The sequence below is a fragment of the Sapajus apella genome, unplaced genomic scaffold (genome assembly GCF_009761245.1).
Source record: "Sapajus apella isolate SASKATOON/1434 unplaced genomic scaffold, GSC_monkey_1.0 scaffold70, whole genome shotgun sequence".
In the NCBI taxonomy this organism is placed as follows: Eukaryota; Metazoa; Chordata; class Mammalia; order Primates; family Cebidae; genus Sapajus; species Sapajus apella.
In genome coordinates, this window is record NW_022437010.1 from 8,167,503 (window position 1) to 8,194,759 (window position 27,257).

The window sequence follows — 27,257 nt, forward strand, 5'->3', positions numbered from 1 at the left end:
CACTTCACAGCAGTCTTTATTATTAATAAGTTTAAAAAAAAAACAGACATTAGCAAGGAATGCTTATTTCCTATTGATGTGAATGTAAATTAGTTCAGCCACTGTGGAAAGCAGTTTGGAAATTTCTCAAAGAACTAAAAATAGACCTACATTCAACCCAGCAATCTCATTACTGGGTATATACCCCCTAAAAAATAAATCATTCTACCAAAAAGACACATTAGCTCTTATGTTCATCATAGCACTATTCACAATAGCAAGGATGTGGAATCAACCAAGGTGGTTGATTCCACCATCAATGGTGGAACAGAGAAAGAAAATTTGGTACGTATAAAACACGGAATACTACACAACCATAAAAAAGAACAAAATCATGTCGGTTGCAACAACATGGATGCAGCTGAAGGCCATTATCCTAAGCAAATTAATACAGAAACAGAGAACTAAATGCTGCATGTTCTCACTTATAAGTGGGAGCTAAATACTGGGTGGACACAGACAGAAAAATGAGAACAACAGATACTGAGGACTCCAAAAGGAGAGAGGGAAAGGGGAGAGCAAGGGCTGAAAAACTCCCTGTTGGGTACTATGTTCACTTTGTAGGTAATCTGGTCAATAGAAGCCCCAAGTCTCAGCATCATGCAATGCAACCTTTTAACAAACCTGCATATGGACTCCTTGAATCTAAAATTAAAATGGAAATTTTAAAAAAGAAGAAGACTGGGCATGTGAAGCCCCAAGAGCTCCGTTTGGAAGCTGCCCTGCTGTTTTTGCAATGTGGCCACAGTGACTGCCCAACAGGCAGCTAGAGCCCAGAGGCGGGGTGTCGCTGCATGGATGTGACCACCTGGATACGCACGTTTTCATTTCATTTAAATGGCAAACAAAGGTCTTGGGCAGATGTCGAAGAGAAGGGGTGAACTGCGGAGACATTTCCGAGCAGGAGCTGATCCGGAGGGTTTCCAGTGCCGGGTGAGAGCCCCGCAGCCACAGCGATGTTCTTGCCTCCGCCGCGGAACTCACAATGGCTCCTCCGCCATAGCCTGCCGCGTGCGTTCACGCGCTTCCTCCAGGACTTATTCGTAGGTCTGTTGATTTCACAGACCGCACCCTGCAAAGGGCACACTGTCCTTTTTAGTATTTCATATAATTTCTTCTCTTTTTGTTTTCTACCAGGCCTGGCTCTGTGTCTAGGACTCAGCGTGCGTCCCCGGGCTCGACCTCCCCCGCCTGCCTAAGAATCTCACAAATCATTGACGGCATGGGGGAGGGGAGACTGCCTGTAGCCGGGAAATGGTGCCCTGAAAAGCCAGGGTTCTACCCCCTCTGCCCATTTGTAGGACAAAGAAGGCAAAGCTCTTTCGTGGAAGCTCGGCACTCTCGGTCCCGACCCAGGCCGTTCTAACCCGAATTAGCGACCTCCGGAGATGGGAAAACACCCGGCCTTACTGAGGAACAAAGAACAAGTGTTCCGGCACTGCGCCGCCTTCGTGGGCTCGGGGTGTTGGCTGCTGGTTCCAGCCTTTTGTTACCTTGCTGGGCTGGTCCCTGCGGGGCCCACGGCTGCGGAAGGACAGAGCTCTGAGGCTGCCACCCTGCAGCCCCTGTGATTAAAGAGCGCCAGGCAGCTCCGCCGGGGCCGCTCCCTTCCCAGGCGGAGGAGGCAAGTCCTGGGGAAAAGGGGGAGGGCAGTGGAATAGAAACTGGGGAGCGACAAAGCTGAGAAGGCGCAGATCTTGGCAGATCCCGGGTGCCTCCTCCACTGGCTCCTTTCTGCAGTCAGTATGGGGCTGCCACCCCTTCCTAGCCCCCATGCCCCGGGCATTTGGCTCTTTTACATAAATGTTAGGCTTGGTAGCTTTCCAATATTTCTAAATGGAGAGCTATGAGAAGAGGTGGTGAGTGTGTGTGTGTGTGTGTGTGTGTGTGTGTGTGTGTGTGTGGAAGGAAATAATGATGGATTTGCAGTCTCTTTCTTTCAACTCCTCTTTATTCATTGGCTAAGTGTTGGTTGCCTAGGAAACCGCGTGCATCTCAGCTGTGGAGCCAGCTATGGGGGCTGCGGGTTGGGTTTTAAGCTGTAAATGCCGGCAAGCAGTGAAGAACCCTAACCCTAAATGTCTAGTAATTTCAATAAATGTGTCAAAAATATATGTTGCATTATGAAAACAATGCTTTAAAAATTTACTACTATGTAAAGCCTCCTTCCTATCAGACTTCCTCGACTACTTAAAACAATGACTGTGTGTGTAATAGATAAATGTAAATTTACTTGAGGACGTGCCCTGAAAGCAATCTGAAAATTGTGAAAGCAAATGTAATTGTAATAGTTTAGGGGATGTCTTATTCACTTCAGTCGCTCAATAGGTTATGTATAAAACTAATGTTGAATTGTACTTTATGCAGGGATATTTTTACAATTGTCTCTGGAAGGGAAAATTTTTAAATGTTAGTACATCATTAAGACTAACATTAAGAGATCATGAAATATGTTTCCCCTAAATCTTCGTGCTTGATATGCGATGACCTAGATTGAAATGCATTGCATATAATGAATAGACAGAAATGCTGGGGACAGAACTGCCAACGACTTTTTTTTCTTTGAAAGTCGGGTAGTGAAAGTCTCTTCAAGTGAGCTACATGGATTAATAATGATCTTTTTTAAGGGTTATCAGATAAACCGAAAGACTTTAGGGAAAGTGTGTCTGTTGTCAACATTTCAACACCAAATCAGCTACTTGTGAAAATTAAAATGTGCAGCATCACAATTCCAATGGGAGTGGGGGTGGGTGTCGACGGTTAACAAGAATGGTTGCCCGGAAGGGTCCGGTGTGTGCGGACAATTCAAGCAAAACGCATGAAAGGAAAGCAGATCTTGGGCCAGAAATGTCCCCAAGGGCACTCTGGGCTTTCAGAAGGATGATTTTCAGTCTCACCCTATCCCAAACCTCCTCCTTTAAAAGAAACCTGAGAGGAAAGGGTCCTTTCATCTACATGATCTTGAACACGCGTTTTCACCCAGGCACTCAATGGAGTTTTGGCTCTGAAACAGAAGCTGAGAAATGAAACCGTTAGATGAGGGAGGCAGAAGGCGGTCAGCTCAAGTTACCCAGCGTGGAGCTAAGCGCCTCCCCCCGCCTCCACCAGCGCTGAGTGTCAGGGTTGCTCCTGAGAGCTCGCAGCAAAGCGGTGACAGCTCCGACAATGTCTACAGTCGCAGCACCGGTGCCGCCCTCACTCTGTTCCTTCCGGCGCGGCTTGGTCCCACTGGAGCCGCCATCTCGAGACTGACACCTGCCACAGCCCTTTTGGCTGAGATCCGGTCACTTTCCCTGAGGTCTGGGGTGCCCTAAAGACGAGATTCCAGTCTGTACCCTGTCCTTAACTTGCTGTGTCACCTTGGGAATTGCTAGCCCTCGACGTTTTGGCATCTGTAGGATCTGGATTAGAAACTCAGAGGTTAGGCCCTGAGATCTTGGAACCCAGAAAGGGGGCATATGGACAGACCCTCCCCTGGTCCCTGCCTGTCGCCGGACCCCACCCTAACCCGGGCACCCCAGCCGCGTCTGGAATACCGACCCAAGAGCTCCAGTCTGGGCGCTCAGGATGTTCGGGGACGCCTGGGCTTTTGTTCTCGCTACTTCTTTTTGTATATTGGAATCGACTTGAACCCCCCTCCCACCCCACAGCGGGAAAGGAAGGCGTTGACAGCTTGCTGATAGTTCTGGGAGGGTCTAGTTCAACAGCTGCAGGCTCCGCTCCGCCGCAGGAGCCCTGGTCATTCGGCCTCTCTCGCCAGGGGAGGTCATTTCACTCCGCCAACGGCCCTTTCCAAGTGTGGGGCGGCGCGCTTCAGTCATCGAATTGCAGGGAACAGGTTGTACAGTAAACGTTCCTGCCACCCTTTCCCCCCCACCCTCAACGCACGCAGGATTAGCCTCTCTCTCTCTCTCTCTCTCTCTCTCTCTCACACACACACACGCACACACACACACGAAAAGTAACAAAGAGACCAGCTCCTGCCTCGGTACCTAGAGACTGCGGATTTGAAGGGAGGGTTGGTGCTCCAAGTCTGCGCACGCGCTCGTGTCAGTGTGCGTGGGTCTTGGGTGGCCTCGAGCGCGAAGTGCTGCAGTTTTCAGTCTTATTGCCCCCGCCCCCTTCAACTGCAGCAAGAAGCCTCGGACCTCTCGGCCTCAGCGATGAAAGATAAGAAAGTTCGTTGCTCAGGCGGAGGCCACCCTTGGACCCCACCCTCTTACTTGACAATAGATGAACTGAACCCGAGGTCGGGGGGCGCCTGTCGTGTGATTTTAAATACTCGGTTGCACAGCGTATCCCACGCTTCTGAGAGCCCTTTGTTCCGCCGACAGCCCCGCCCCAGGGACCCCACCCTCTTTCTGCCCTCCCGGCGGTTAGTGCAGAGCCGCCGGCCACTCCCACCCCATCACTTGGGAGGAACAAAAGTCAACCCTCAGGGCGGAGGGGTCCTGGGTACCACCAGGGCGTTGTGCACTCTTGGAAAGGGCTGGGCAAGGGTGGTGGGCTCTAAGGTCACTTCACCCCTGGATGCTACTTTACAGTGAGAGGAGCCACCAGCCCTAGACAGACAAAGGAGAGGGCAGGCCCACGCTGGGGCGGGGCGGAGGCCGCGCTGGTACTCTTGGGCCGCAGGTGTCCAGGGTCGCCATCACACACGACTTCCTTCTGAGGCCACCTGTCCTCCCTCAGCCCTCTATGAGACGGGCATTGGCGCCTGGGCAGTCGCTGGCTTCCAGGATTGAGGAAAAGGGCAGTGATCTCACCAGGGGCGGCTGGCTGGAGGGACTCAGGCCAGTGGCCAAGGAGGAGCCGCAATCTGAGGTGGCCGAGCAGCCTGTGCCACCTCAACCCTCCCACCTGCCTGTACCAGAGCACCTGACGGCCTCTCCACCTGCTCCAGTTCTCCATCGTTCCCATCCGGTGCCAGCTCTGCCCCCACCCCGGTCAGGCCGCGCTGGTGGCCCTCGCCTCACCGCCCTCTCGCCCTCCTTTTCTTCACCCTTCCCCCATATCCCCATACCCAGACCCCCACCACAGCCCCAGACAATGAGCACGCCCCCACCCTACTCCCAGAAGACCCCCCCTCCCTGTCTGCACGCCCGCTCTGATTGGCCGCGGGCCGGTGGTCCAGCCCCCCGGACGGTCCCTAGGGCTCGGAGCATTACGTCAGCCGGGCCTGGAGAGCGCCAGCGCGAAGGAGACTGGGGGGCTCGGGCTGGGGGCGCGGCTTGCGCCGGCCGCCCCACCCTCCTTGCATAAAAGCCGGAGCCCGCGGGGCCGGCGCTCTCAGCCCGTCGGTTCCCGAGCGTCTTCCCGGTGACCCCGTAGTGGGTGTGTGAGGGGAGGACGGACAGATCCACCAGACGCCGCCGGAGCAGGAGGACGCTGACGAGACACCATGCGTGAGATCGTGCACATCCAGGCCGGCCAGTGCGGCAACCAGATCGGCGCCAAGGTGGGGCGCCGCCGCGGAGGGGGTCGATGGGGGCGGGAACCTGGGCCGAACGCCCCTCGGGGTCCCCAGGCGCTGTCCCGGGAAGGCCTGGGGATCGCCAAGTGCAGACCTTCCCGGCCGCTTTGTGCCGCCGAGGGTGGGGTGGGCTCGGAGACGACTTTCGCGGACAGAGGGGGCACCTCTCTTTCTTTCTGCGGTAACTCATTTGGAGTCCCGGCCACCCCTCGGCCTCCCTCCTGGCTGGCTGCTTGGCAGGCACGCGTGCCTGGAGAAGACGAGGGTGTGTCCGCGAGGCTGTGCGTGGCGTCCCGCGCCAGGGGCTGGGACACGAGGAGGATTCATTTAGCTCGCTTGAACTCGAGTCGAGCTGCGGGGGGTGGGGAGGAGAGCGATTGTCTTGCGGTCGCCGGACGTGCTTCGAATCTAAAACCGCGGCCCTTTAGCTCCTTCGCGTCCCTCTTTCCCCGCCCACCCGCTCCTCGCAGGCTGCCCTCGCCTCCTGCCGCCGCCTGGGGCTGCGACCCATGCGCCGAGCTCTGCCACTGCCCGGCTTTGGCTGGTGCTTCCACCCCTCGACCCTTACCTCCCGGGGCGAGCAGCAGCTGTTCCCCTGGGAAACGCCCAGTTTCAACTTTCTGACCCTGCAAAATACAAGCCCAGCGGCTGGTCCCGGGTCACGCCGCTCTTTAAAGCTCCTGAAATGTTGGGTTGTTGGAACTGAGTCGAGGACATTTCATTGTGAGCCTTGGCGTTTCTGGGGGATCGTGCAATACTAAATGCAGCTTTTCCGTCTCAGTTTTGGGAGGTCATCAGTGATGAACATGGGATTGACCCCACTGGCAGTTACCATGGAGACAGTGATTTGCAGCTGGAGAGAATCAATGTTTACTACAATGAAGCCACTGGTAATCGCCCTTGCCCCACCCCCACTCCCTTCCGTTTTTTTCTACCCCTCCCCCCTTTCCCTTGCATGGGATTCCAGGGGTGTGGCCCTGGGAGAGGGTGGACTATTCAATTTAGGAGCCCCACTCTTTCCCTGCAGTATTTCACTGGACTTCCTTGTGCCGACAGAGCCCTTTGAGAACCTGGTGGTGCGTCTCCCTTTGTTTGGGGCATCATCCATGCCTGCAGGATGGCAGCAGGCACCAAGCCCTTCTCTGCAGAGCTCCTTGCCGGAGGGTCTAAGTCACTGTTGTTCCCTGCAGGTAACAAATACGTTCCCCGGGCCATCCTCGTGGATCTGGAGCCAGGCACGATGGATTCCGTTAGGTCTGGACCATTCGGCCAGATATTCAGACCAGACAATTTCGTGTTTGGTGAGTGCCTGGTGTGGCTGATGGCATGAGGGACCCATTTTACACTGGGCAGCTGAGACTGGAGAGGTGTGACTGCCAGAGGGAACGCAGGAAGAGCATCCACTCGTGTGCCAGCTTAGCTTTACTATAGGGTAAAAATGTTTGCCTTACAACTTCTAAGAGCTTGGTATCCCGGCCTTCCTTATTTAGAATTATATTTACAAACAAATATGTTAATGTTTGGCCATTTTGATGATAATCTGAAATAGTCTTATCTGAGCATCGACTCACTGATCCATATGAAGGGGTTTGAGGTAAGGTATTTAATACAATCACCAGTGACTTAAGATATCTCTTTCCCTCTGGCAGGCCAGAGCGGAGCCGGGAATAATTGGGCCAAGGGCCACTACACAGAGGGAGCCGAGCTGGTCGACTCGGTCCTGGACGTGGTGAGGAAGGAGTCAGAGAGCTGTGACTGTCTCCAGGGCTTCCAGCTGACCCACTCTCTGGGGGGCGGCACGGGGTCTGGGATGGGCACCCTGCTCATCAGCAAGATCCGGGAGGAATACCCAGACCGCATCATGAACACCTTCAGCGTCATGCCCTCACCCAAGGTGTCAGACACGGTGGTGGAGCCCTACAACGCCACCCTCTCCGTCCACCAGCTGGTGGAAAACACAGATGAAACCTACTGCATTGACAACGAGGCCCTGTACGACATCTGCTTCCGCACCCTGAAGCTGACCACCCCCACCTACGGGGACCTCAACCACTTGGTGTCGGCCACCATGAGCGGGGTCACCACCTGCCTGCGCTTCCCCGGCCAGCTGAACGCAGACCTGCGCAAGCTGGCGGTGAACATGGTGCCCTTCCCGCGCCTGCACTTCTTCATGCCGGGCTTCGCGCCCCTGACCAGCCGGGGCAGCCAGCAGTACCGCGCGCTCACGGTGCCCGAGCTCACCCAGCAGATGTTCGACTCCAAGAACATGATGGCCGCCTGCGACCCGCGCCACGGCCGCTACCTGACGGTGGCTGCCATCTTCCGGGGCCGCATGTCCATGAAGGAGGTGGACGAGCAGATGCTCAACGTGCAGAACAAGAACAGCAGCTACTTCGTGGAGTGGATCCCCAACAACGTCAAGACGGCTGTGTGCGACATCCCGCCCCGCGGCCTGAAGATGTCAGCCACCTTCATCGGCAACAGCACGGCCATCCAGGAGCTGTTCAAGCGCATCTCGGAGCAGTTCACGGCCATGTTCCGGCGCAAGGCCTTCCTGCACTGGTACACGGGCGAGGGCATGGACGAGATGGAGTTCACCGAGGCCGAGAGCAACATGAACGACCTGGTGTCTGAGTACCAGCAGTACCAGGACGCCACGGCCGATGAACAAGGGGAGTTCGAGGAGGAGGAGGGCGAGGACGAGGCGTAGATGCCCCGCGAGGCGGGTTAGGGAAAGCGGAGGAGGAAGGCGAGGGGGTGGGGGGCTTCCCGGGACAATACCCGGGCAGTGGAAGGAAAGAAGCATGGTCTACTTTAGGTGTGCGCTGGGTCTCTGGTGCTCTTCACTGTTGCCTGTCACTTTTTTTCTTTTGTAATATTGATGACATCAATGTAACATTTGAGGTATTTCTGAATTACTGTTGTAATGGCTAAAATCACATAAACGTTTGTGTCGGAATGGTGTCCTCTCTTCTTTCTCTTCCTTTTTCTCTTCATTAGCAATTTAAATGTAACTTTCTGAACGCATTGCGTTAAATTCCTCCTTTGACAAAAAGCAAAAGCATAGGTCAAAACACAACTGAATTGATTCTTTGGATATTGAACCAACCAAATAAAATTGAACCAACCGCAGTTAAGATGAGAGATCAACCTGAGTTTTAAAATGCCTTTAATAAATGTTAGTTGCAAAGATGTCTTCTTGAAAGCACGCGGTGTCTTCATGTGCAATTCCTACTATGCCTTTACCTCCTTTACAAGAAAAGTGTTTTTAGAGTAGTTCCTACATACAGCATAAAATTCTAGAGTGCAAAGTTAGTGTCCCTTTTTCCTGTGTTCCTTGATCCTCTCTGGAGGGGAACCTTTCTAATCATGGTTATCTTTCTCACATCCCTGCAGAAATATTCCATATATTTTCAAGCCCATGTAGAGTATTTCCCTTTTTTCTTTCTTCACACACATGATGTAATACTAACACAATTCTGCAGCCTTCTCACTAAACAGTGTATCTTGAGCCTACAGAGAACTTCCTCTTTAAATGGATATGTAGCATCCATTATGTAGCTGTGATGTGTTTTATTTAGCCGGTTCCCTACAGCATAGTGTCACAATGAATAATTTTGTTATTTATTAGTGTGTATATGAGAATAGTTATCCTGTAAATTTCCATAAATGGACTTGGCTTTTTTGTCAAAGGCATATGCCTTTTTAAGTTAGTCATATCACCTGCACTTAGGAATAGCTATAGATTTATAAATAGTTAATAGGATCATTCTCAATTTTAAAGCAACTTTTTCTCCAGGCAATCATTTGTACTATATTACAAACTATTTGTACTTATTTTATCATCATTTGAGTTTAGATGGAATTACAAATTCTGAATTGTTGGGGAATTTTAAGTAGGCAATCCAGAATAGTTTTCAGTCTATTGCAATTTTTTTTTTCCATGCAGAAATAGAATTGGGGATTTGAACCCAAGTCTGACTCTGGACTTGAACTCAACCACTAAAGAAGCTGTGGGATGTCAATAATGGATTTTCAGTTAAGATGTTCCTGTGGGATAAATTATACCTTGTCAAAATAGTGCTGATACTCTGCTTTAATCTGGGCCAGTTAGTTTCTCATTTTGAGAGGAGAAAAAGTGTGAGTTATAAGCAAATGTACAAACTTATTTACATACCCCTATAGAAAGAAAGGATCAAGGAAACTAGGTTTAAGATACTCACACAAACTCAAAATTAGAAAATATAAGTCTTTAAACCTGACCTTATATTTATTTTATTCTGCTTGGTCTTACTCTTACTTATATGTTAAAAAAAGAAAAAAGTGTAGAAAGAAGATTTCCATTATTTAAAAGGCTTAAATATATTTGAAAATAGTTACAAAGAAAACTATAAGCTGTATAATTCCAAATAGTGTGAAAATAAGTTAATTCTGCCACATAGCTCCCATAAATGGAAAAGAGCACAGTTCACTTTATCAAGCATTATACATCTCTAAAACTTGACAGAGTGATGAGTGGGGTCAAACAGGTGTCGGGAGCCAGTGGCTTCAGCTCAGTTTTCTATATTTAACTGCAGAGTGGTAGATGTGGTTCCTGCTGAGCTGGTGTAAAGCTTCCAGCATCCTAATTGAAGGGTGGCATTAGCTTTAAATGCCCCGAACACCTGGGGCAGCTGCCAAGGTTCCCTGGATCTACCCTTGGGCATGCATTCCCTACAACCTGTCAGGCACATGTTCAGTACCCTCAGAGAATAGTGGGGTTGTATCCAAGGGCCTCTTGGCGTATTGGATGTGTGGTACTGCTCTTCCACCTGGTGAGAAGGGAACAGGCAGGCACCAGAAGAAGAGCTTGCCAGCCTGTCAGTACAACCACATCTGCACTGCTAAAGCTTATTTTGGTGTGATTAGAATGGTGGGTGCCAAACTGACCTGTCAAGCAGGTGCTCTGGGGCCTAATACAGACTTAAATGCATACATTAAAAAACAGTTCAAAATGAGAAAAATGCTCAAACTAATACCTGGATGAAGATACTATTTTGGAACCATCAGTTTTGTTTGTTACATTACCATTATGTGATGGCATTTGGTGGTGGTGATGCTGGTGGTGATGATGGTGGTGATGGTGGTGGTGGTGGTGATGGTGGTGGTGACGGTAGTGATAGTGGTAGTGTTATAATGGTGATGGTAGTAATGGTGATAAAGGTAGTGATGGTAGTGGTGGTAGTTTAGTGATGGTGGTGGTAGTGATGGTAATGGTGGTAGTGGTGATGGTGATGTGGTAGTGATGGTGGTCATAATAGCAGTAATGATGACACCAGTAATGATGGTGGTTATGGTGGTGGTGGTGGTGATGGTAATGGTGGTGGCGGTGGTGGTGATGATGGTGGTGGTAGTGATGGTGATGGTGGTGGTAGTAGTGATGTGGTAGTCTTGTCATGGTGATAGCAGTAATTATGGTGATGGTGGTGATGGTAGTGGTGGTGTGTTGTGATGGCAGTGTGCTGGTGGTGGTGGTGGTGATGGTGGTGGTGATGTGGTAGTGTTGTGGTAGTGACATGGTGATAGTGGTGATGGTGGTGGTGATGGTGGTAGTGGTGGCAGTGGTGGTGATGTGGTAGTGTGGTGGTGGTGGTAGTGGTGGTGATGGTGGTCATGGTGGTGGTGATGTGGTAGTATTGTGGTAGTGATGTGGTGGTGATGGTGGTAGTGGTGATGGTAGTGGTAGAGGTGGTGATGGTAATGGTAATGGTGGTGGTCATAATGCGGTATTATTGTCATAGCGGGGTGGTGGTGTTGGTAGTGGTGATCATGGTGGTAGTGGTAGTGATGGTGATGATGGTGGTGGTGGTGGTGGTTATGTGGTAGTGTCGTGGTGGTGGTAGTGGTGGTGTGTGTCTGTTTCCAACATTTCCCAAAAAAAATGTTTTATCCCTCCTTGATGTGGCCTGAGGAGGATATTTACTTCCAGGCAAACACAATACCAAATTACAAGACCCACTGAGGCGTGATGCATGATTCAGAGATTGCGGTTAGGGAAGGGGAGTTGAAGTCACCCTGAGGTCATCTAGAGAGTCTGAGAAGAAACTAAAACCTCAGTGTGCCCTAGGTTGGCCTGCACCTCTATATCAGCCTCAGGGATGATCTAAGACTATGTTAGATTTTCCATTTTATCACAAAAAATGATTGATATTAGATTGATAGCAATTTGAACAAAAATCCCCTTGAGAGATTATCTTATTTGCCCTCCTTGGTATGTAAGTAGGGAAACTGAGGATCAGAGAATGATTTAGGATCCCAGAACACTCGGGTCTTTCACCCCGTGCTGACTTCCCTGCAGCTGCATGGCTGAGGCTCTGTTGTATGCAAAGCCACCTGAGGATCACGAAGAAGGGAAAACGATTTCCCTGGTATCAAGGAAAACCTGAAGTTGTGCCTTGGTCCCACTCAACTTTCCCAGATGGGCTGGGCACAGACATAGTGCCAGCCTTTTGTCTGTAATGAAGTCACTGACAGGTGATGTTGAATTGCCTGGTTATAAAACACCACATACACAATGCTCTAATGCAAACATGGTTACAAAAGGGAATATTCTACCAGGGGTTAGTTGTGAAAATAAGTCGGAAGCTAAGGAGAACTGGAGTGGCCCTTTTTTCAAATCCCCATTTAGTTAAGATGTGTTAAGATGTGGCTTGGCAAACTGCTATGAGGCAAGTTCTTTCTGGTGTATAAGAGACGTCCTATTGTGAGGTCATGCTTTTCTAAATGCACTTCAAAGTCAAACCGTTTCCTTGGAAAGAGACTCTTCCATACTTTTGTTTTTTAACCACCTGCCTTCCTGCCTCCCCACCCCTCGTGTTTCTCTGCAAGAGTGCTTGCCGACACACACCCAAAGAAGCTTATTTCACTCAAAACATTTCAGTCATTTTTTTTTGTCTTTTAATTGAGATACAATTTGCATACCATAAAATTCACCACTTAAAAGACTTTAAGTCAGTGGATTTTAGTATATTCACAGAATTGTGCAACTATCATCACCATCTAAGTCCAGAATATTTTTATCACCCAAAAAAGAAACCCCATACCTATTGTCAGTCACCCCCCATACACCCCTCCCCCATCTCCCACGCAACTCCAAGCCAGGGAAACCACTGCTCTTTCTGTCCTTATGGATTTGCCTATTCTGGACATTTCGTATAAATGAAATCATTCTATTTGTGATCCTGTGTGTCTGGCTGGGCCTTTTTCTTTTTCTTAGCATATATTTTCAAGGGCCATTCATGTTGTAGCATATGTCACTGCTTCATTCTTTCATGGTTGAATAATATGCCATTGTATGGACAGACATGTTTTTGTTTATTCATTCTTCTGTTGATGGATATTTGGGCTGTTTCCACTTTTTCACTATTAAGAATCATGCTGCAGCTGCGTGCAGTGGCTCATGCCTGTAATCCCCGCTCTTTGGGAGGCCAAGGCAGGAGGATCACTTGAGCCCAGGAGTTTGAGATCAGTCTGGATAACATAGAGAGGCCCCTCTCTCTACCAAAAAAAAAAAATTTTTTTTTAATTCGCTGAGTGTGGTGACATGTGACCGTGGTCCCAGCTACTTGGGAGGCTGAGGTGGGAGAATCACTTGAGCCTGGGAGGTTGAGGCTGCAGTGAGCCCAACCACATGAATGAGCCCAACATCCATGTGTTTGTCTGTGTGCATGTTTTCAGCTCATTTCACCTAGGAGTGGAATTTTTGGGTCATAGGCAACTCTAGGTGCATAATCATTTTGACTTCTAGCTAGCAATACACACACACACTTTCAGATTTGCCCAGAAGGCCAAGATGCAACACAGATCAGGTAAGCATTCGTACTTACGCATTTATAGTCTTAGAATCATAAGGCTTTAGAAATGGAGAGAACCTTAGAGACCTTCTGATTTAAGTTCATCAGTTCACAAATGAGGAAACCAAGGCCCCAATTAAGCGATGTTTCCAGATCACTGCATCAGTTAGGACTGATGTTCACTGCAGGCAACAATGGCAGTGCGTTATTTTTTCCTCTCACTTAAAAAATATAATGTAGTGGCACACAGCCCAGGCAGTGTAGCTTCACAACACCCTCAGCGTCCCCGACTCTTCTCTTTCTGCTCTTCTGAACGCCGCCAGCGGCTGCCACCATCAAGGTCTCCTGCTGCAGGATGGCTACTGCAGCTCTAGCCACGGCCCCTGGTTGCAGGCAAGATGGAGAAGGAACTGGGAGGGTAAAAAGTCACCGTCCAGCTGAGCCAGGCTTCTCTGCAGATCTGTGCCAGAATCCCCTCAATGACTTCTGCTTGCATTTCCTTGGCCCCCACTTTTTCCACAAGCTGACTGAGCAAGATTATCTTTGAGCTGGGTAAGTGATCTCCCCAACGATTTAAAGGTTCTGTTAGGAAGCAGAGAATGGGCACTGGACAGGTAACCAGCAGTTTCTATATAAATATTTTTTTTTTCTTTTTTAAGATGGGGTTTCACCATGATGGCCAGGCTGGTCTTGAACTCCTGACCTCAGGTGATCCAACCACCTCGGCCTCCCAAATTGCTAGGATTACAGGTGTGAGCCACAGCACCCAGCCATAACCAGCAGTTTCTTCTATAAATAGACAGTGGCTAAGAACTGATACTAACCCACTCTCTTAGGACCTCTTCCAGTGCTCTTTGTAAATGTAAGATTGCAGTGTTTCATGCTAACAAGGACCCTTCATTTTCTAAAACAGCCAAGGACTAAATGAAAGATTTCTTGGTCTGAATTCCTGAATCAAAATGTTTACTCTGCTTACCTTGGGCTTTTTTTTTTTTTTTTTTTTGAGACAGAGTGTCGCTCTTGTTGCCCCGGCTGGAGTGCAATGGCATGATCTCGGCTCACTGCAACCTCCACCTCCTGGGTTTAAGCAATTCTCCTGCCTCAGCCTCCCAAGTAACTGGGATTACAGGCACCTGCCACTATGCCCAGCTAATTTTTTGTATTTTTAGTAGAGATGGGATTTCGCCATGTTGGCAAGGCTGGTCTTGAACTCCTGACCTCAGGTGATCCACCCACCTGAGCCTGCCCAAGAATGAGCCACTGCGCCCAGCCTCTTTCTAGCTTTTAGTCAACTGATGACAACTCCCCAGAACTTCTAGGGAAATTCCTTTCTATGATAGACAAGAAAATGTTTACATCAGGTTACACATTGGACTTTTCAAAAACAAATATGTTCGCTGTGACTTGCATGATTGCCCATTGATGAAAAAGAACCAAGACGACTTGGTGAATTGGAGGTACCCGGGTGCACACCAGTCATGAGCAGCCATGGGACCGCATGGTCTCTGAGACGATGTTATCCAGGGAGAAACCGGCAGACAACAGGGACTAAGGCAAGTCCGAGGGCTGGAGGGCAAGTCAGTGCCAGAGAACATGTTAGATGCCCACGTCCAGAAGTGGCTGAGAATCTGGAAGGACAGCTGAGAGGGACGAGCCTTGAGGGGTTAAGACTGGAAGATACAAGCATTCAGCATGTCCAATCATTCAAAGACAAATCTCTGAAGAGCGAACTATACCTAAGGGAGGCAGAATGTAGAGAAGCACCCTTACAACGTTTGCTTTCGTGTAGATCTCTGGGTAGATAGGCGTGGTTTGAGGATCTTGATTTGCAGCAAAGCGGAAAGGAGTTCACATTTCTCAAGTGTCTGCTATGCGCTGGAGACGTTACTATTGTCTATAGCGTGGGATGGAAAAGCAGCTCAAGTATGCCATTTATGAACTTTGGGACCTTTTAACAAGTTACTTCCTCTCTCTAAATCCCTTTATAAAATAGAGTTCTCGGTATCTGCTTGTACAGGGGATAAAACAACAGTAAGATATGTAGTGAGAAGAAAGCAATAATAGCATATGTTGAACATGTGCCGTTTGTTGCATGTTTATCTAACTTAATCCTCACAAGAATACCGTGTAGTTTGGGTGCTTTCGATTGTGTCTGAAATCAATTCAAAATTTGCTTATGAAAGCAGTAAGGGTGGGCAATTATTGGCTCATGTAATTGAAAAGTCCAGGAGGCTCTAATAACATCATCAGAACTTTCTCTTTCTTCATTACTTTCTTGACTTTGTAGTCCCCAATTCTGTCTTTATTCTTTGGCAAGATCTCCCCAGATGGTGGCAACTTTAGGCCTCTATCACCCCATTGCTAGAGAAAAATTCATAGCTGGGCATGGTGGCATGCACTTATAGTCCCAGCTACTTAGGAGGCTGAGGCAAGAGGATCACGTGAGCCCAGGAGTTCAAGGCCAGCCTGGGCAACATAGCTGTTAAGCATGCTTTGAATGAAGAGACCCTCAAACAAGCTTTGTGTGAACAACATGGCTGTTTATTCACCCAGGGGTGAGCAGGCTGAGTCCAAAAAGAGAGGCAGTGGAAGGCAGTGGGATAGGAGTTGGATTTATAGGTTTGGGGTAGGCAGTGGAAAGTTACAGAAGCTACAGTTCAGGGTAGTTTTTGCAAGTTGGGAGGGGGTCATAGGGTCTGGAGTCACAACGTTGACCTATCAGTCGAGCAAGTTTGGTTACAAAGTTGGGTTGCCTTATCAGTTGAGGCAGGAATAAGAAACAATAGAATGTCTCAAAGTTAATTAGGCGCTGCAGGGGTTGGTCATTCTTCTCCTTTTGTGGTTTTCCAGTTACTTCAGACTTTCTAGTTCCAGGAACTCATCTGGAGGTGTACATACAGGTCACCGAGGTTACCATGCAGTCTATGGTGCAGTCAGTCAGCCTAAAAGACCTTGCATAACAAGACCCTACGTCAAAAATAAATAAATAAATAAATAAAAAAGACCGGCAAGAACTGTGTCATGTACCCATCCCTGAATCAGTCCTGTGGTCAGGGTAAGAGGAATAATGACTGATTGATCAGCCTGGATACTGGGTCCTCCTCTGAGGTGGGTAAGGAAGGGCCAAGTGATCAGTAGTCTCATCATTTAGGAAACTAACTGATCCTGAAAGAATTTAGGCTTAGACTAAAAAACTTGCCCTAGAGTCATTCAGTGGAGAACCTGGAGAGAAACCCAAGGTTTCTGACTCCATAGTGCATGATCTTTGCAACGTAATACCAAAAAAGTGATTACAGCCAGTGAAAACGGGCAGCCAGAGTGGCCACTGAGGGCGAGGCTCACGCAGAGATAAGCAATATTCCATCTTGCCCACAGGCTCAAGGCTAAATTAAGGCCCTCGATTACATGGAACACCCCCTTTACCTCTTTTTTTTTCTTTTTTTGAGATGGAGTCTCCCCCTGGTCACCCAGGCTGGAGTGCAAGGGCACGATCGCCACTCACTGCAACCTTCACCTCCCAGGTTCAAGCAACTCTCCTGCCTTAGCCTCCCTAGTAGCTGGGATAATAGGCATTTGCCACCACACCCAGCTAATTTTTGTATTTTTAGTAGAGATGAGGTTTCACCATGTTGGTCAGGCTGGTCTTGAACTCCTGACCTCGTGGTCCACTCTCCTCAGCCTCCCAAAGTGCTAGCATTATATGCATGAGCCACAGGCCCAGCCATTTACACCCCTTGTTAGGAAAGGCCCCTTGCATGATGAAGTGTTTCCATTCTGACCTGTCTGAGCAATGGGAATTGTTTGGTCTACTGCTTTCCCGCTGCTCTTCCCCTACTCTCAGTTTCTTATCTTGCCTGTGCATATCAGTTCTCAGCTGAAGATCCTAGAGGACCTCTCTGCTGACCTCCAATCTCTCTCTGTGAAGTTCCTTCCACTTTTGTATTCTGCTCTGTATTCTAGCTGATGGGTTCTCAAAATTCTAACTTGGGCTCTGAATTCTGATTTCTGTATTTACAACTCAATGAGACCACCAAACTCTGTCTGGGTTTCTCCCTCCCTGCAATACAGCATGGAAAATACCTCCAGATAGTAAATTGGGGAAATTATATGACTACCTCATTTGTTCCCCTTTTCTCTGGAGTCAGTGTCTTTCATTGCCTGATGTCCAATGTCCTGAGAAACACAGTTGCATGTATATTGCCCAGTTTTTCCACTGTTTCAGTCAGGAGGGTAAATTCAATTCCTGTTGCTTCATCTTGGCTGAAAGCAGAAGTCCTTTCTTCATTTCTTCTATTTTTTTTTTTGTTTGTTTGTTTTTTAGATGGAGTTTCCCTCTTGTTACCCAGGCTGGAATGCAATGGCGCGATCTCAGCTCACCACAACCTCCGCCTCCTGGGTTCAGGCAATTCTCCTGCCTCAGCCTCCTGAGTAGCTGGGATTACAGGCACGTGCCACCATGCCCAGCTAATGTTTTGTATTTTTAGTAGAGACGGGGTTTCACCGTGTTGACCAGGATGGTCTCGATCTCTTGACCTCGTGATCCACCCGCCTCGGCCTCCCAAAGTGCTGGGATTACAGGCTTGAGCCACCGCGCCCGGCCCATTTCTTCTATTTTTATTTTAGACAAGGTCTCACTCTGTTGTCTAGCATGATCATAGCTCATTGCAGCTTAGGACTTCTGGGCTCAAAAGATCCTCCTGCCTTAGCCTCACCAGCAGCTGGGACTACAGGTATGTGCAGGAAATTTTTTTTAATTGAGACAAGGTCTTACCATGTTGGCCAGGCTCGTCTTAAACTCCTGAGGTGATCCTCCCACCTCAGCCTCCCAAAGTGCTGGAATTACAGGCATGAGCCACTATGCCCAGCCCATTTATTTCTACCTCTTCTGAGCGCTTTCTTTCTTTCTTCCTTTTATCTTTATTTATTTATCTATTTTTTGAAGAAGGTTTTTTTTTTTTTGAGACGGAGTTTCACTCTTGTTACCCAGGTTCAAGCGATTCCCCGCCTCAGCCTCCTGAGTAGCTGGGATTACAGGCACGCGCCATCATGCCCAGCTAATTTTTGTATTTTTAGTAGAGACAGGATTTCACCATGTTGGACAGGATGGTGACCTCCATCTCTTGACCTCATGATCCACCCGCCTCAGCCTCTTAAAGTGCTGGAATTACAGGCGTGAGTCACGAGGCTCAGCCTCTGTTGCTCATTTTTAATCGAAATTAATTTTTCTATAATTTTAGGAGGAAGAGAAAAGCCTCCATAGTTTAATAGCTGCATGGATCTATAGCGCCCCCTTCTGTTGTTTTCAGAAAGTGACTTTTTGGTTATTGACCTACTTGCTGAGAGCTCGGCTTCAGGGCTCCTTCCCTGGTTCACCCGGACCCTCTCTTTCCTTTGCGGCTATTAATCCTATCCTACTCATTGTGGATCTGCTTCCAGCAGTTTTTCCTTGCTAGAAGTCTTGTTCTGAAAGGGAATTTTGATTGTTTCTTTTGAGAGTTCATAGGGTTAGTTTCTCACCTATCCCGAGGGAGGAGGGTGAGGGGACAATGGTAAAGAGAGATTCGAAACTCCGGTCCCACCACTGCTATCTTCCACCTATCCCGAAATTCTCCTGAGTCTAATAGTTCCTACTGTCATGTTTCCATCTCATCATCCCTTTACTGCGACAAATATCTGCTGAGTACCTACTACGTGCCTGACACCGTGCTAGGGATGGGAACGCGGATAAACACGCTGCAGCCTCCAGAGGTTCCAAGCCCACAGGGGAGAGAAACAGAACCGCAAGTAAGCACCTGCGCACGCGGTGTGCACAGAGGACATCATTCACTCGCTTTGGCTGGAAATCAGAGTCATTTTCATGCAGGAAGCAACATGTACATCCCCCAAACTAGCAGGTCTAATGGAATTCACATATTAATAAGAACCCAGGTTCTTGTAGGTGAATGGACTCAAACCAGGGCTCTTGAAACAGCCAGGATGTGTTATTACGAAAAATGCAGCTTGATAATGAGAGCTGACTCCTTCACAGAGCTCATGCTTCTCTCCCTCATTAGCCTGGCCTCCTTTTTTGTTTGTTTGCTTTCCTCTACGCCTAGCAGTGTTGACAGGGGTCTCTCTGGGAGGAAGACAGTATGGCTGTTGCCTGGAGTTGATCCTAGCTCTTCCTCCTGCGGGAGACACCTGCTCATAGCTTTCCATTCCTCTGCTGAAAGAGGAGGCTGCAGGGAGCCTGTCTGCATTCTTGACCTGTGACGTCCAGCCCCGGACTTTGGCCATCCCATCCCCTGGGCAGGCTCGCAGGCTGGCGCACAGGCTGGCATCTCACAGTCATGCCCCTTTGTTTGGATTTTCTCGTAAAAAGCCAAATGGTTGATGTGTGTGCTGGCAGGAAAGAGGGCAGGCTGTCATCTGCCCGGCTTCACCCACAGCCGCCTCTGTGGTCAGATCCTCTTTAGAGGGCACCAGTGCTTCTGCCCTGCTTCTATTCATCAGAACAGTTTCTGTTTTTTTAGTGCTGAATTCTGTATTCAATTATTCCAGGGTTCAACTGGAAATTTTAAAAAGATAGAAAATGCAGTTATCTTTGGAGCTTGCAGTCTTTCCCCAGTCCCTGCTGCTATGGCTTCCTCCAGTACCAGAGGCTCAAAAGTCACCCTGAGGCCAGGAGGAGGGAGAAAGAGGGATGTGACCTAAAGAAGGCTTTCCCCTAGGTCAGTCCCACTAATGGCCCCGCAGAGGAGGACACTGCTAAGGGTAAACACAGCCTGAAGGTGGTGACTGAGGGAGCAGGAGGAGGAGGACTGAGAGTCCAGGAGAGAAGGGATCAGCAGGTTCCCAGCAGCCTCTCAGCCCTGCCCTCTGAGTGCCCTGGCATCCTGATGCCAGCTTCCTTGGCTCATGCCTAGGTCTTGAGGCAACTCACTGCAGAGTGAGCACCACTTCTAGCTCTAGGGGTTCACCGACACCTCCATTCTCCATCCAAGTAAGGAATGCTCCTTTTTAAGATAGTTCCATAAGATGAGGTTAGAAGCTGGGCATGGCGGCTCACACTGAATTCCCAGCACTTTGGGAAGCCGAGGCGGGCGGATCACTTGAGCTCAGAAGCTCAAGACCAGTCTGGCCAACATGGCAAAACCCTGTCTCTACCAAAAAACCCAAAAATTATCTGGGCCTGATGGAGCATGCCTGTAGTCCCAGCTGCTCGGGAGGCTGAGGCACGAGAATTGCTTGAACCCGGGACAGGGAGTTTGCAGTGAGCTGAGCTCACATTGTACCACTGCGCTCCAGTCTGGGTGACAAAGTGAGACCCTGTTTCAAAAAAAAAAAAAATTTTTTTTTAATTAAAAAAAATGAGGTTAGGATAGCCCTGGAAGAAATGAGAGAGTCTAAATTCCGGAAGCAAGGGACTTCCAAGCCACAAGATCCTATATTTTATTTTATTTATTTATTTATTTATTTATTTATTTATTTATTTATTTTTGAGACGGAGTTTCACTCTTGTTACCCAGGCTGGAGTGCAATGGCACGATCTCGGCTCACCGCAACCTCCGCCTCCTGGGTTCAGGCAATTCTCCTGCCTCAGCCTCCTGAGTAGATGAGATTACAGGCAAGCACCACCATGCTCGGCTGATTTTTTGTATTTTTTAGTAGAGACGGGGTTTCACCATGTTGACCAGGATGGTCTCGATCTCTTGACCTCGTGATCCACCCGCCTCGGCCTCCCAAAGTGCTGGGATTACAGGCTTGAGCCACCGCGCCCGGCAAGGCAGGTGGATTACCTGAGGCCAGGAGTTCAAGACCAGCCTGGCCAAAATGGTAAAACCCCATCTCTACTAAAAATACAAAAGAAATTAGCCAGGCCTAGTGCCAGGCACCTGTAATCCCAGCTACTCAGGAGGCTGAGGCTCAGAAGAATCGCTTGAACCCAGGAGGAGGTTGCAGTGAGCCAAGATCGTGCCATTGCACACGAGCCTAGGTGACAAGAGCTGAAACTCCAGCTCAAAAAGAAAGAAAGAAAGAAAAATTATTCTCTGCAGAATTCCTGTCTCTCCAATGTTGGACCTCCAGCCCAGTCCTCATTTTCTTACCAGCTCTTTCCTGTTTTCCATGCCCTTCTGTTCTTACTGCACTTTCAAGGAGACTCACTTGCTTTTTTTTTTTTTTTTTTTTTTTGGCGGAGGCTTGCTCTGTCACCAGGCTGAAGTGCAGTGGCACGATCTCAGCTCGCTGCAACCTCCACCTGGGTTCAAGCGATTCTTCTGAGCCTCAGCCTCCTGAGTAGCTGGGATTACAGGTGTGAGCCGGTTTCAAGGGATTCTCCTGCCTCAGCCTCCTGAGCAGCTGGGATTATAGGCATGTGCCACCACACCCAGGTAATTTTTGTATTTTTAGTAGAGACAGGGTTTCACCATGTTGGCCAGGATGGTCTTGATCTCTTGACCTCGTGATCTGCCTGCCTCAGCTTCCCAAAGTGCTGGGATTACAGGTGTGAGCCGCCACACATGGCCCCTACATCTTCCTATTCTTATTTCATAGATTCTCTATCATCTCTTACGTGAGGAGATTCATGAGGTTTTCAAAGATGTTTTCTTCCCCCTACATCATTTCCTGTTTCCGTTTTAACCCTCGTTTGCTTGTTTGGGTTCCTAATTTGCCTGACAGAGGCTTCCTACAGGTGTCTGGTAATCTTTGGTTGTCTACTCATTTCTAAGAGAGAGGTCTAGGAAGCTAATTGAAATTTCTGAACCCATGGATAGAGCTTTTTGGCCTTGGGATTCACTGGATGGTTATGGGTGATCTGTCATCTATCTGGTTGTTTCCTTGGGGAACCATCAGTGCCAGTGTGTAGATTGAACAGCAGCTGCCAGTTCCTCCTGTTCCTGAATAACACTCTGTCACGGTTACATTTGATGTGTCAACTTGGCAAAGCTGTGGTGCCCAGCTGTTTGATTTAACAATAGTCTACATGAAGGTATTTCATAGACATGATTGACGTTTAAAATTGGTTGACTTTAAATACAACAGATCATTTTCCATCATGTAGATGAGCCTCATCCAATCAGTTCAACAACTTAGGAGCAAAACCTGCGGTTTCCCAGAGAAGTCTGTAATGGAGAAATCTTGCCAGGCCAGGCACGATGGCTCACGCCTGTAATCCCAACACTTTCAGAGGCCTAGGCAGGTGGATCCACCTGAGGTTAGGAGTTCGAGACCAGCCTGGCCAACATGGCAAAGCCCCGTCTCTACAAAAAAATTACAAAAATTAGCTGGGCAAGATGGCACACACCTATAATCCCAGCTACTTGGGAGACTGAAACAGGAGAACTGCTTGAACCCAGGAAGCAGAGGTTGCAGTGAACTGAGATCACACCACTGCACTACAGCCTGGGCAACAGAGCGAGACTCCATCTCAAAAAAAAAAACAAAAAAAGAAAGAAAGAAAAGAAGAAAAAGAAATCTTGTTGTAGTTTCCTCGTGCTGGCCTGCCCTATGGATGTCAGTCTCTGTTAGTTCTGTTTCTAGAGAATCCTGAGTGATGCCCACACCTTTGAAAGGTGACTTTGCCACTCTGTCGGTCAAGAGCTGGAGCCCGTTTCTCTATCTCTTCAACCTAGGTTTGACCACACAATTTGCTTTGTCAGAAGGGACATTAGCAGCTGGGGACCCTTCTGCCACCACAAAAGCCTAGATTCTCCTGATGGATGATGGAAGACACATGGCTGCTATTCCAGCTGACATCAAGCCAACCACTGGACAAGACAGGGAGGCTCTCCTAGGACACAAAGTCCCAAACGAACTGACCCAGAGCAGATAAACTGCTCAGCCAAACTGCAAGGCTGTGATTAACAAAGCCTTCGTCTTAATCCACCAAATTTTGGGGTGGTTTGTTACACAGCAAACACTCACTAATATAGTCATTATCGTTAGGTATTTCTTAAGTTGATCATATTCCCCAGAGTAGAATAAGCCAATGTCCTGCTCCTTATTCCCAGCTGCCAGCATTGTAAGAGCTGAGCGGAAGGCTGGGGTTTTCAGCACTCAATATGTAAGTATTCCCTTAATTTTCCAAGTAAGTCAGGGCAATTTATGAAGCTTTAGAGGGCACTGTGTCCACATGGAAGACTGTCCTCTTTTCTGACATCAAGTACAAGTTTGGAGGGTTCCCCAAGCCACCCTAAGCTTTAACAATTTGCTAAAAGGACTCACAAAACTCACTGAACACTGTTGTACTCACAGTTGTGGTTTCCTACAGGGAAGAGAACACAGCTTAAAATCAGCCAAGGGAGGAGACACATGAGGTGGAGACCAAGATGGGTCCAAACGCAAAGGTTCAGGTTGTTCTTTCCTGAAAGGTTCAGGTGCCTCAGGCTGGGTGTGGTGGCTCATGTCTGTAATGAAGGTATTTCATAGACATGATTGACGTTTACAATTGGTTGACTTGAAAACAACAGATCATTTTCCATCATGTAGATGAACCTCATCCAATCAGTTCAACAACTTAGGAGCAAAACCTTCAGTTTCCCAGAGAGGTCTGTAATGGGGAAATCTTGCTAGGCCAGGCACAGTGGCTCACGCCTGTAATCCCAACACTTTCGGAGGCCTAGGTGGGTGGATCCACCTGAGATTCGGAGTTCAAGACCAGCCTGGCCAACATAGCGAAGCCCCATCTCTACTAAAAAAATTACAAAAATTAGCCAGGCAAGATGGCACACACCTATATTCATTCAAAGTGCTGGTGGCTCCCAGCACTTTGGGAGGCCAAGGTGGGCAGATTACCTGAGGTCAGGAGTTCGAAACCAGCCTGGCCAACATGGTGAAAGTCCATCTCTACAAAAAATACAAAAATTAGCTAGGCATGGTGGCACATGCCTGTAATCCCAGGTACTCGGGAGGCTGAGGCAGAAGAATTACTTGAGCCCCAGAGACAGAGGTTGCACTGAGCCAAGATTGTGTCACTGCACTCCAGCCTGGCAGAGAAAGCGAGACCCTGTCTCAAAAAAAAAAAAAAAAAAAAAAGAACTCCAGTGAGTGGCCCACGACAATTGGCTGACATAGGACATGATCCTCGCTTCCCAAGGGCACTTGGGATTGTGCAATCAGAAGTGACTGATGTGCGTATGTTTCCATAGACCTCTCTGATGTCTATGCCATCACCAAAAATATTCAGACTGCAAACCAGGAAATGCATTGAATTGCCACTGTTGTCCTTATATTTCCATTTAAGGACACTGCAGCCCCAACATCTCAAGGCCTTTTAGGTGAGCTTCCTTCAAACCTCAGATCTTGGTTACTCCCTAGTTTAAGCTTTAACCCTTCCCATTTGACCTGAGAACACTTGCCCTTGCGGCTGCAGCATTTACCTGAAAATAACTTTGCCAAGAAAGTTCTTGCTTTATTCCTTTTTTTTTTCTTTCTTTTTAATTTAAAAGATGGGGTTTCACCATGTTGGTCAGGCTGGTCTTGAACTCCCAACCTCGTGATCCACCGCTTTGGCCTCCCAGAGTGCTAGGATTACAGGCGTGAGCCGCCACGCCTGGCCACTTTATTACTTTTGCATTTATCTAGCATATTGACATTGGAAACAAAAGACATCATTCTATTTATAGCATGGTTTTTACTCGTGATATTTCCATTTATAAAATATAGTAATTCTTGGTCGCTGAAAATGTCAGATCCTAGAAAATGTAACATTCCTATGCATGATGTTAACATCATTAAATAGCTGTTGGCCAAAGAATCATTTGATGAATCCAATTTTTCTAAATTAGGTGACGCAGGTCTGTTGAGAAATAACTTCAAGAACAGTTTTTATATTTTATTTCCACATTGAAAATCAGTCAAATTTGCTCTGGCCTCAAAGAATGTGCTTATGCAAAATTAAATGAGCGGTACCAGCCAGCTGCACTTTTTTTTTCTAAACGGGAAAAGGGTTAATAATCATTCATTTAAACATATGCTAGGCATGCCTCTCTTAAATGCTGATCTCTAAGACTCTCTAATACCTGTCATTCTAGAACACAGTCAGCAGATGGCACAGCTAGCTCTTCCGGGCCATTGAAAACACGAAGGCCAGCCCACCCCTGAGACCTAATTGAACCAGCCTCAACCTGGCAGTGAAGTTTTCTCCATCCCTAACAGCACTGAAGGACAGACAGATTTTTTTTTTTTTTTTTTTTTGAGACGGAGTTTCGCTCTTGTTACCCAGGCTGGAGTGCAAAGGCACGATATCGGCTCACCGCAACCTCCGCCTCCTGGGCTCAAGCCATTCTCCTGCCTCAGCCTCCTGAGTAACTGGGATTACAGGCACGCACCACCATGCCCAGCTAATTTTTGTATTTTTGGTAGAGACGGGGTTTCACCATGTTGACCAGGACAGTCTCGATCTCTTGACCTCGTGTTCCACCCGCCTCGGCCTCCCAAAGTGCTGGGATTATAGGCGTGAGACACCGCGCCCGGCCCTGGGACAGACAGATTTTGTCCTTCATTGTCTGAAACAAGGAAAGAATAACCATGAGCTCACAGTTGCCAACTTTTTATCAACGACTTTGGCTTGACCAAACTTTAATTGGGTTTTTACCTCTAAGCCCCTAAATGTTGCCTTTCACGAAAGCACTCAGATGCACACTGTCTTCCTGAACAGCTCAGCTGCACAGTCTGCTGACTATAGAGAAAACTATGTCTTGTTGAAGAGACCTGATTTCGCCCTGTGTCTACCCATCCACTTGCCCTCCTCCATAACAAAGTTTCTGCAAGTCCTGCTTACCCAAGCCTACAAAAGAAAAGCTTTATCTAGTTGATTTTGGATGCTTGCAGGTTAATAAAACCAGAGCATTCGCTCTATGGTAACAGGCTTTTTGATTAGTTTCTTTTTATCTAAGTCTGGATTTCCTTTTTTCTTAAGAGACAGGGTCTTACTGTGTCGCCCAGGCTAGATTTGAACCCCTGGGCTCAAGCAACTCTCCCACCCCGCCCTCCTGAAGAGTTGCAAGTCCAGTCAGGTGCCAGCACTCCCAGCATGGATTTGTATTTATTTGACCACAGGGTCATCTGATACCCACAGGCCAGGGTGTTAGATAAATTCCCTTGCTCAGGCACTGTCTAGATCATGATGGTCGTGCTGCCCATCACTGAGGTGGCAGGTGATTTGCTGGGTGGGGACTATAATACCAACTGTGGGAGGCAGCAGCCGGCCTGCTGCATGGGTGGGGGCGAGCACCTGTACAAGGACGTGGTCTCTTTGAGAACTACCATGTTGCCCACCCAGCCTCCCCACCCACTCCCTGCCACAAATTCACAAAGGAGCAAGCACCCTGATGATGGCCAGTTCCTTCCACTGACGCCTAGATGCCCTCCCAGGCTCCTGCTGCCCTTCCCCGCCCAGTCTCTCCTGTGGTCAGTGCCAGCATGTAGATCGGTGGCTTAAACCTGCACTGTTGCAGGGGTGCCTGGGATCTGTGCCAAGAGAGCTTGATTCCTGGAGGCAGCCACAGTGTGGGTGCCCCGTCCTCAGTCCTGCCACGACCCATCGATCATCCCCGATGCAATGGCATTCAGCCCTGCCTGGGGTGACAGAGCCTCCCTGGACCCCTTTCCCACATGTCTACCCTCCTGACCCTCTCTCTAGAAGGGCATCTGCTGTGCCCCCTCCTCCTCCAGGGCCCCTCCCCGCCTTTCAGTCTATCGCCATAATATGGCCGATGCTCTGCGGATTTTCAAGCCCCTCAGCAGCAGCTGCTGCAGGAAATAGGGGGTGCAACTCTTTGCTCTCTGTCTAGCACTAACTGACCACAAAAGCCCCTGTTCCAAGGACATGGGAGGAGGACAAGGCTATCCTTAGTGACATTCAGGATGCTGGGCCATGGTGTGGTTCTTTTTTCATTTCAGTTTTGGGAGGTCATCAGCGATGAGCATGG

At 48.5% G+C, this 27,257-nt stretch overlaps 1 protein-coding gene across 3 annotated transcripts in view; it reads left to right on the forward strand.

Annotated features, from left to right (window-relative positions):
- Positions 1–5,207: 5,207 nt before the first annotated feature.
- Positions 5,208–27,257, forward strand: part of LOC116531340 (tubulin beta-2B chain) — a 23,536-nt gene continuing 1,486 nt past the window's right edge. Inside the window, exons 1-4 of one of the 3 annotated variants that reach the window (XM_032250068.1) lie at positions 5,208–5,497; positions 6,294–6,402; positions 6,703–6,813; positions 7,162–7,565. In XM_032250068.1, the coding sequence (XP_032105959.1) occupies positions 5,441–5,497; positions 6,294–6,402; positions 6,703–6,813; positions 7,162–7,565 (681 nt within the window). In that variant the 5' untranslated portion in view covers positions 5,208–5,440. Of the gene's footprint in view, positions 5,498–6,293; positions 6,403–6,702; positions 6,814–7,161; positions 8,714–27,257 lie in introns of those variants that run through there. The other 2 variants (XM_032250067.1, XM_032250066.1) reach the window with 2 other exon arrangements.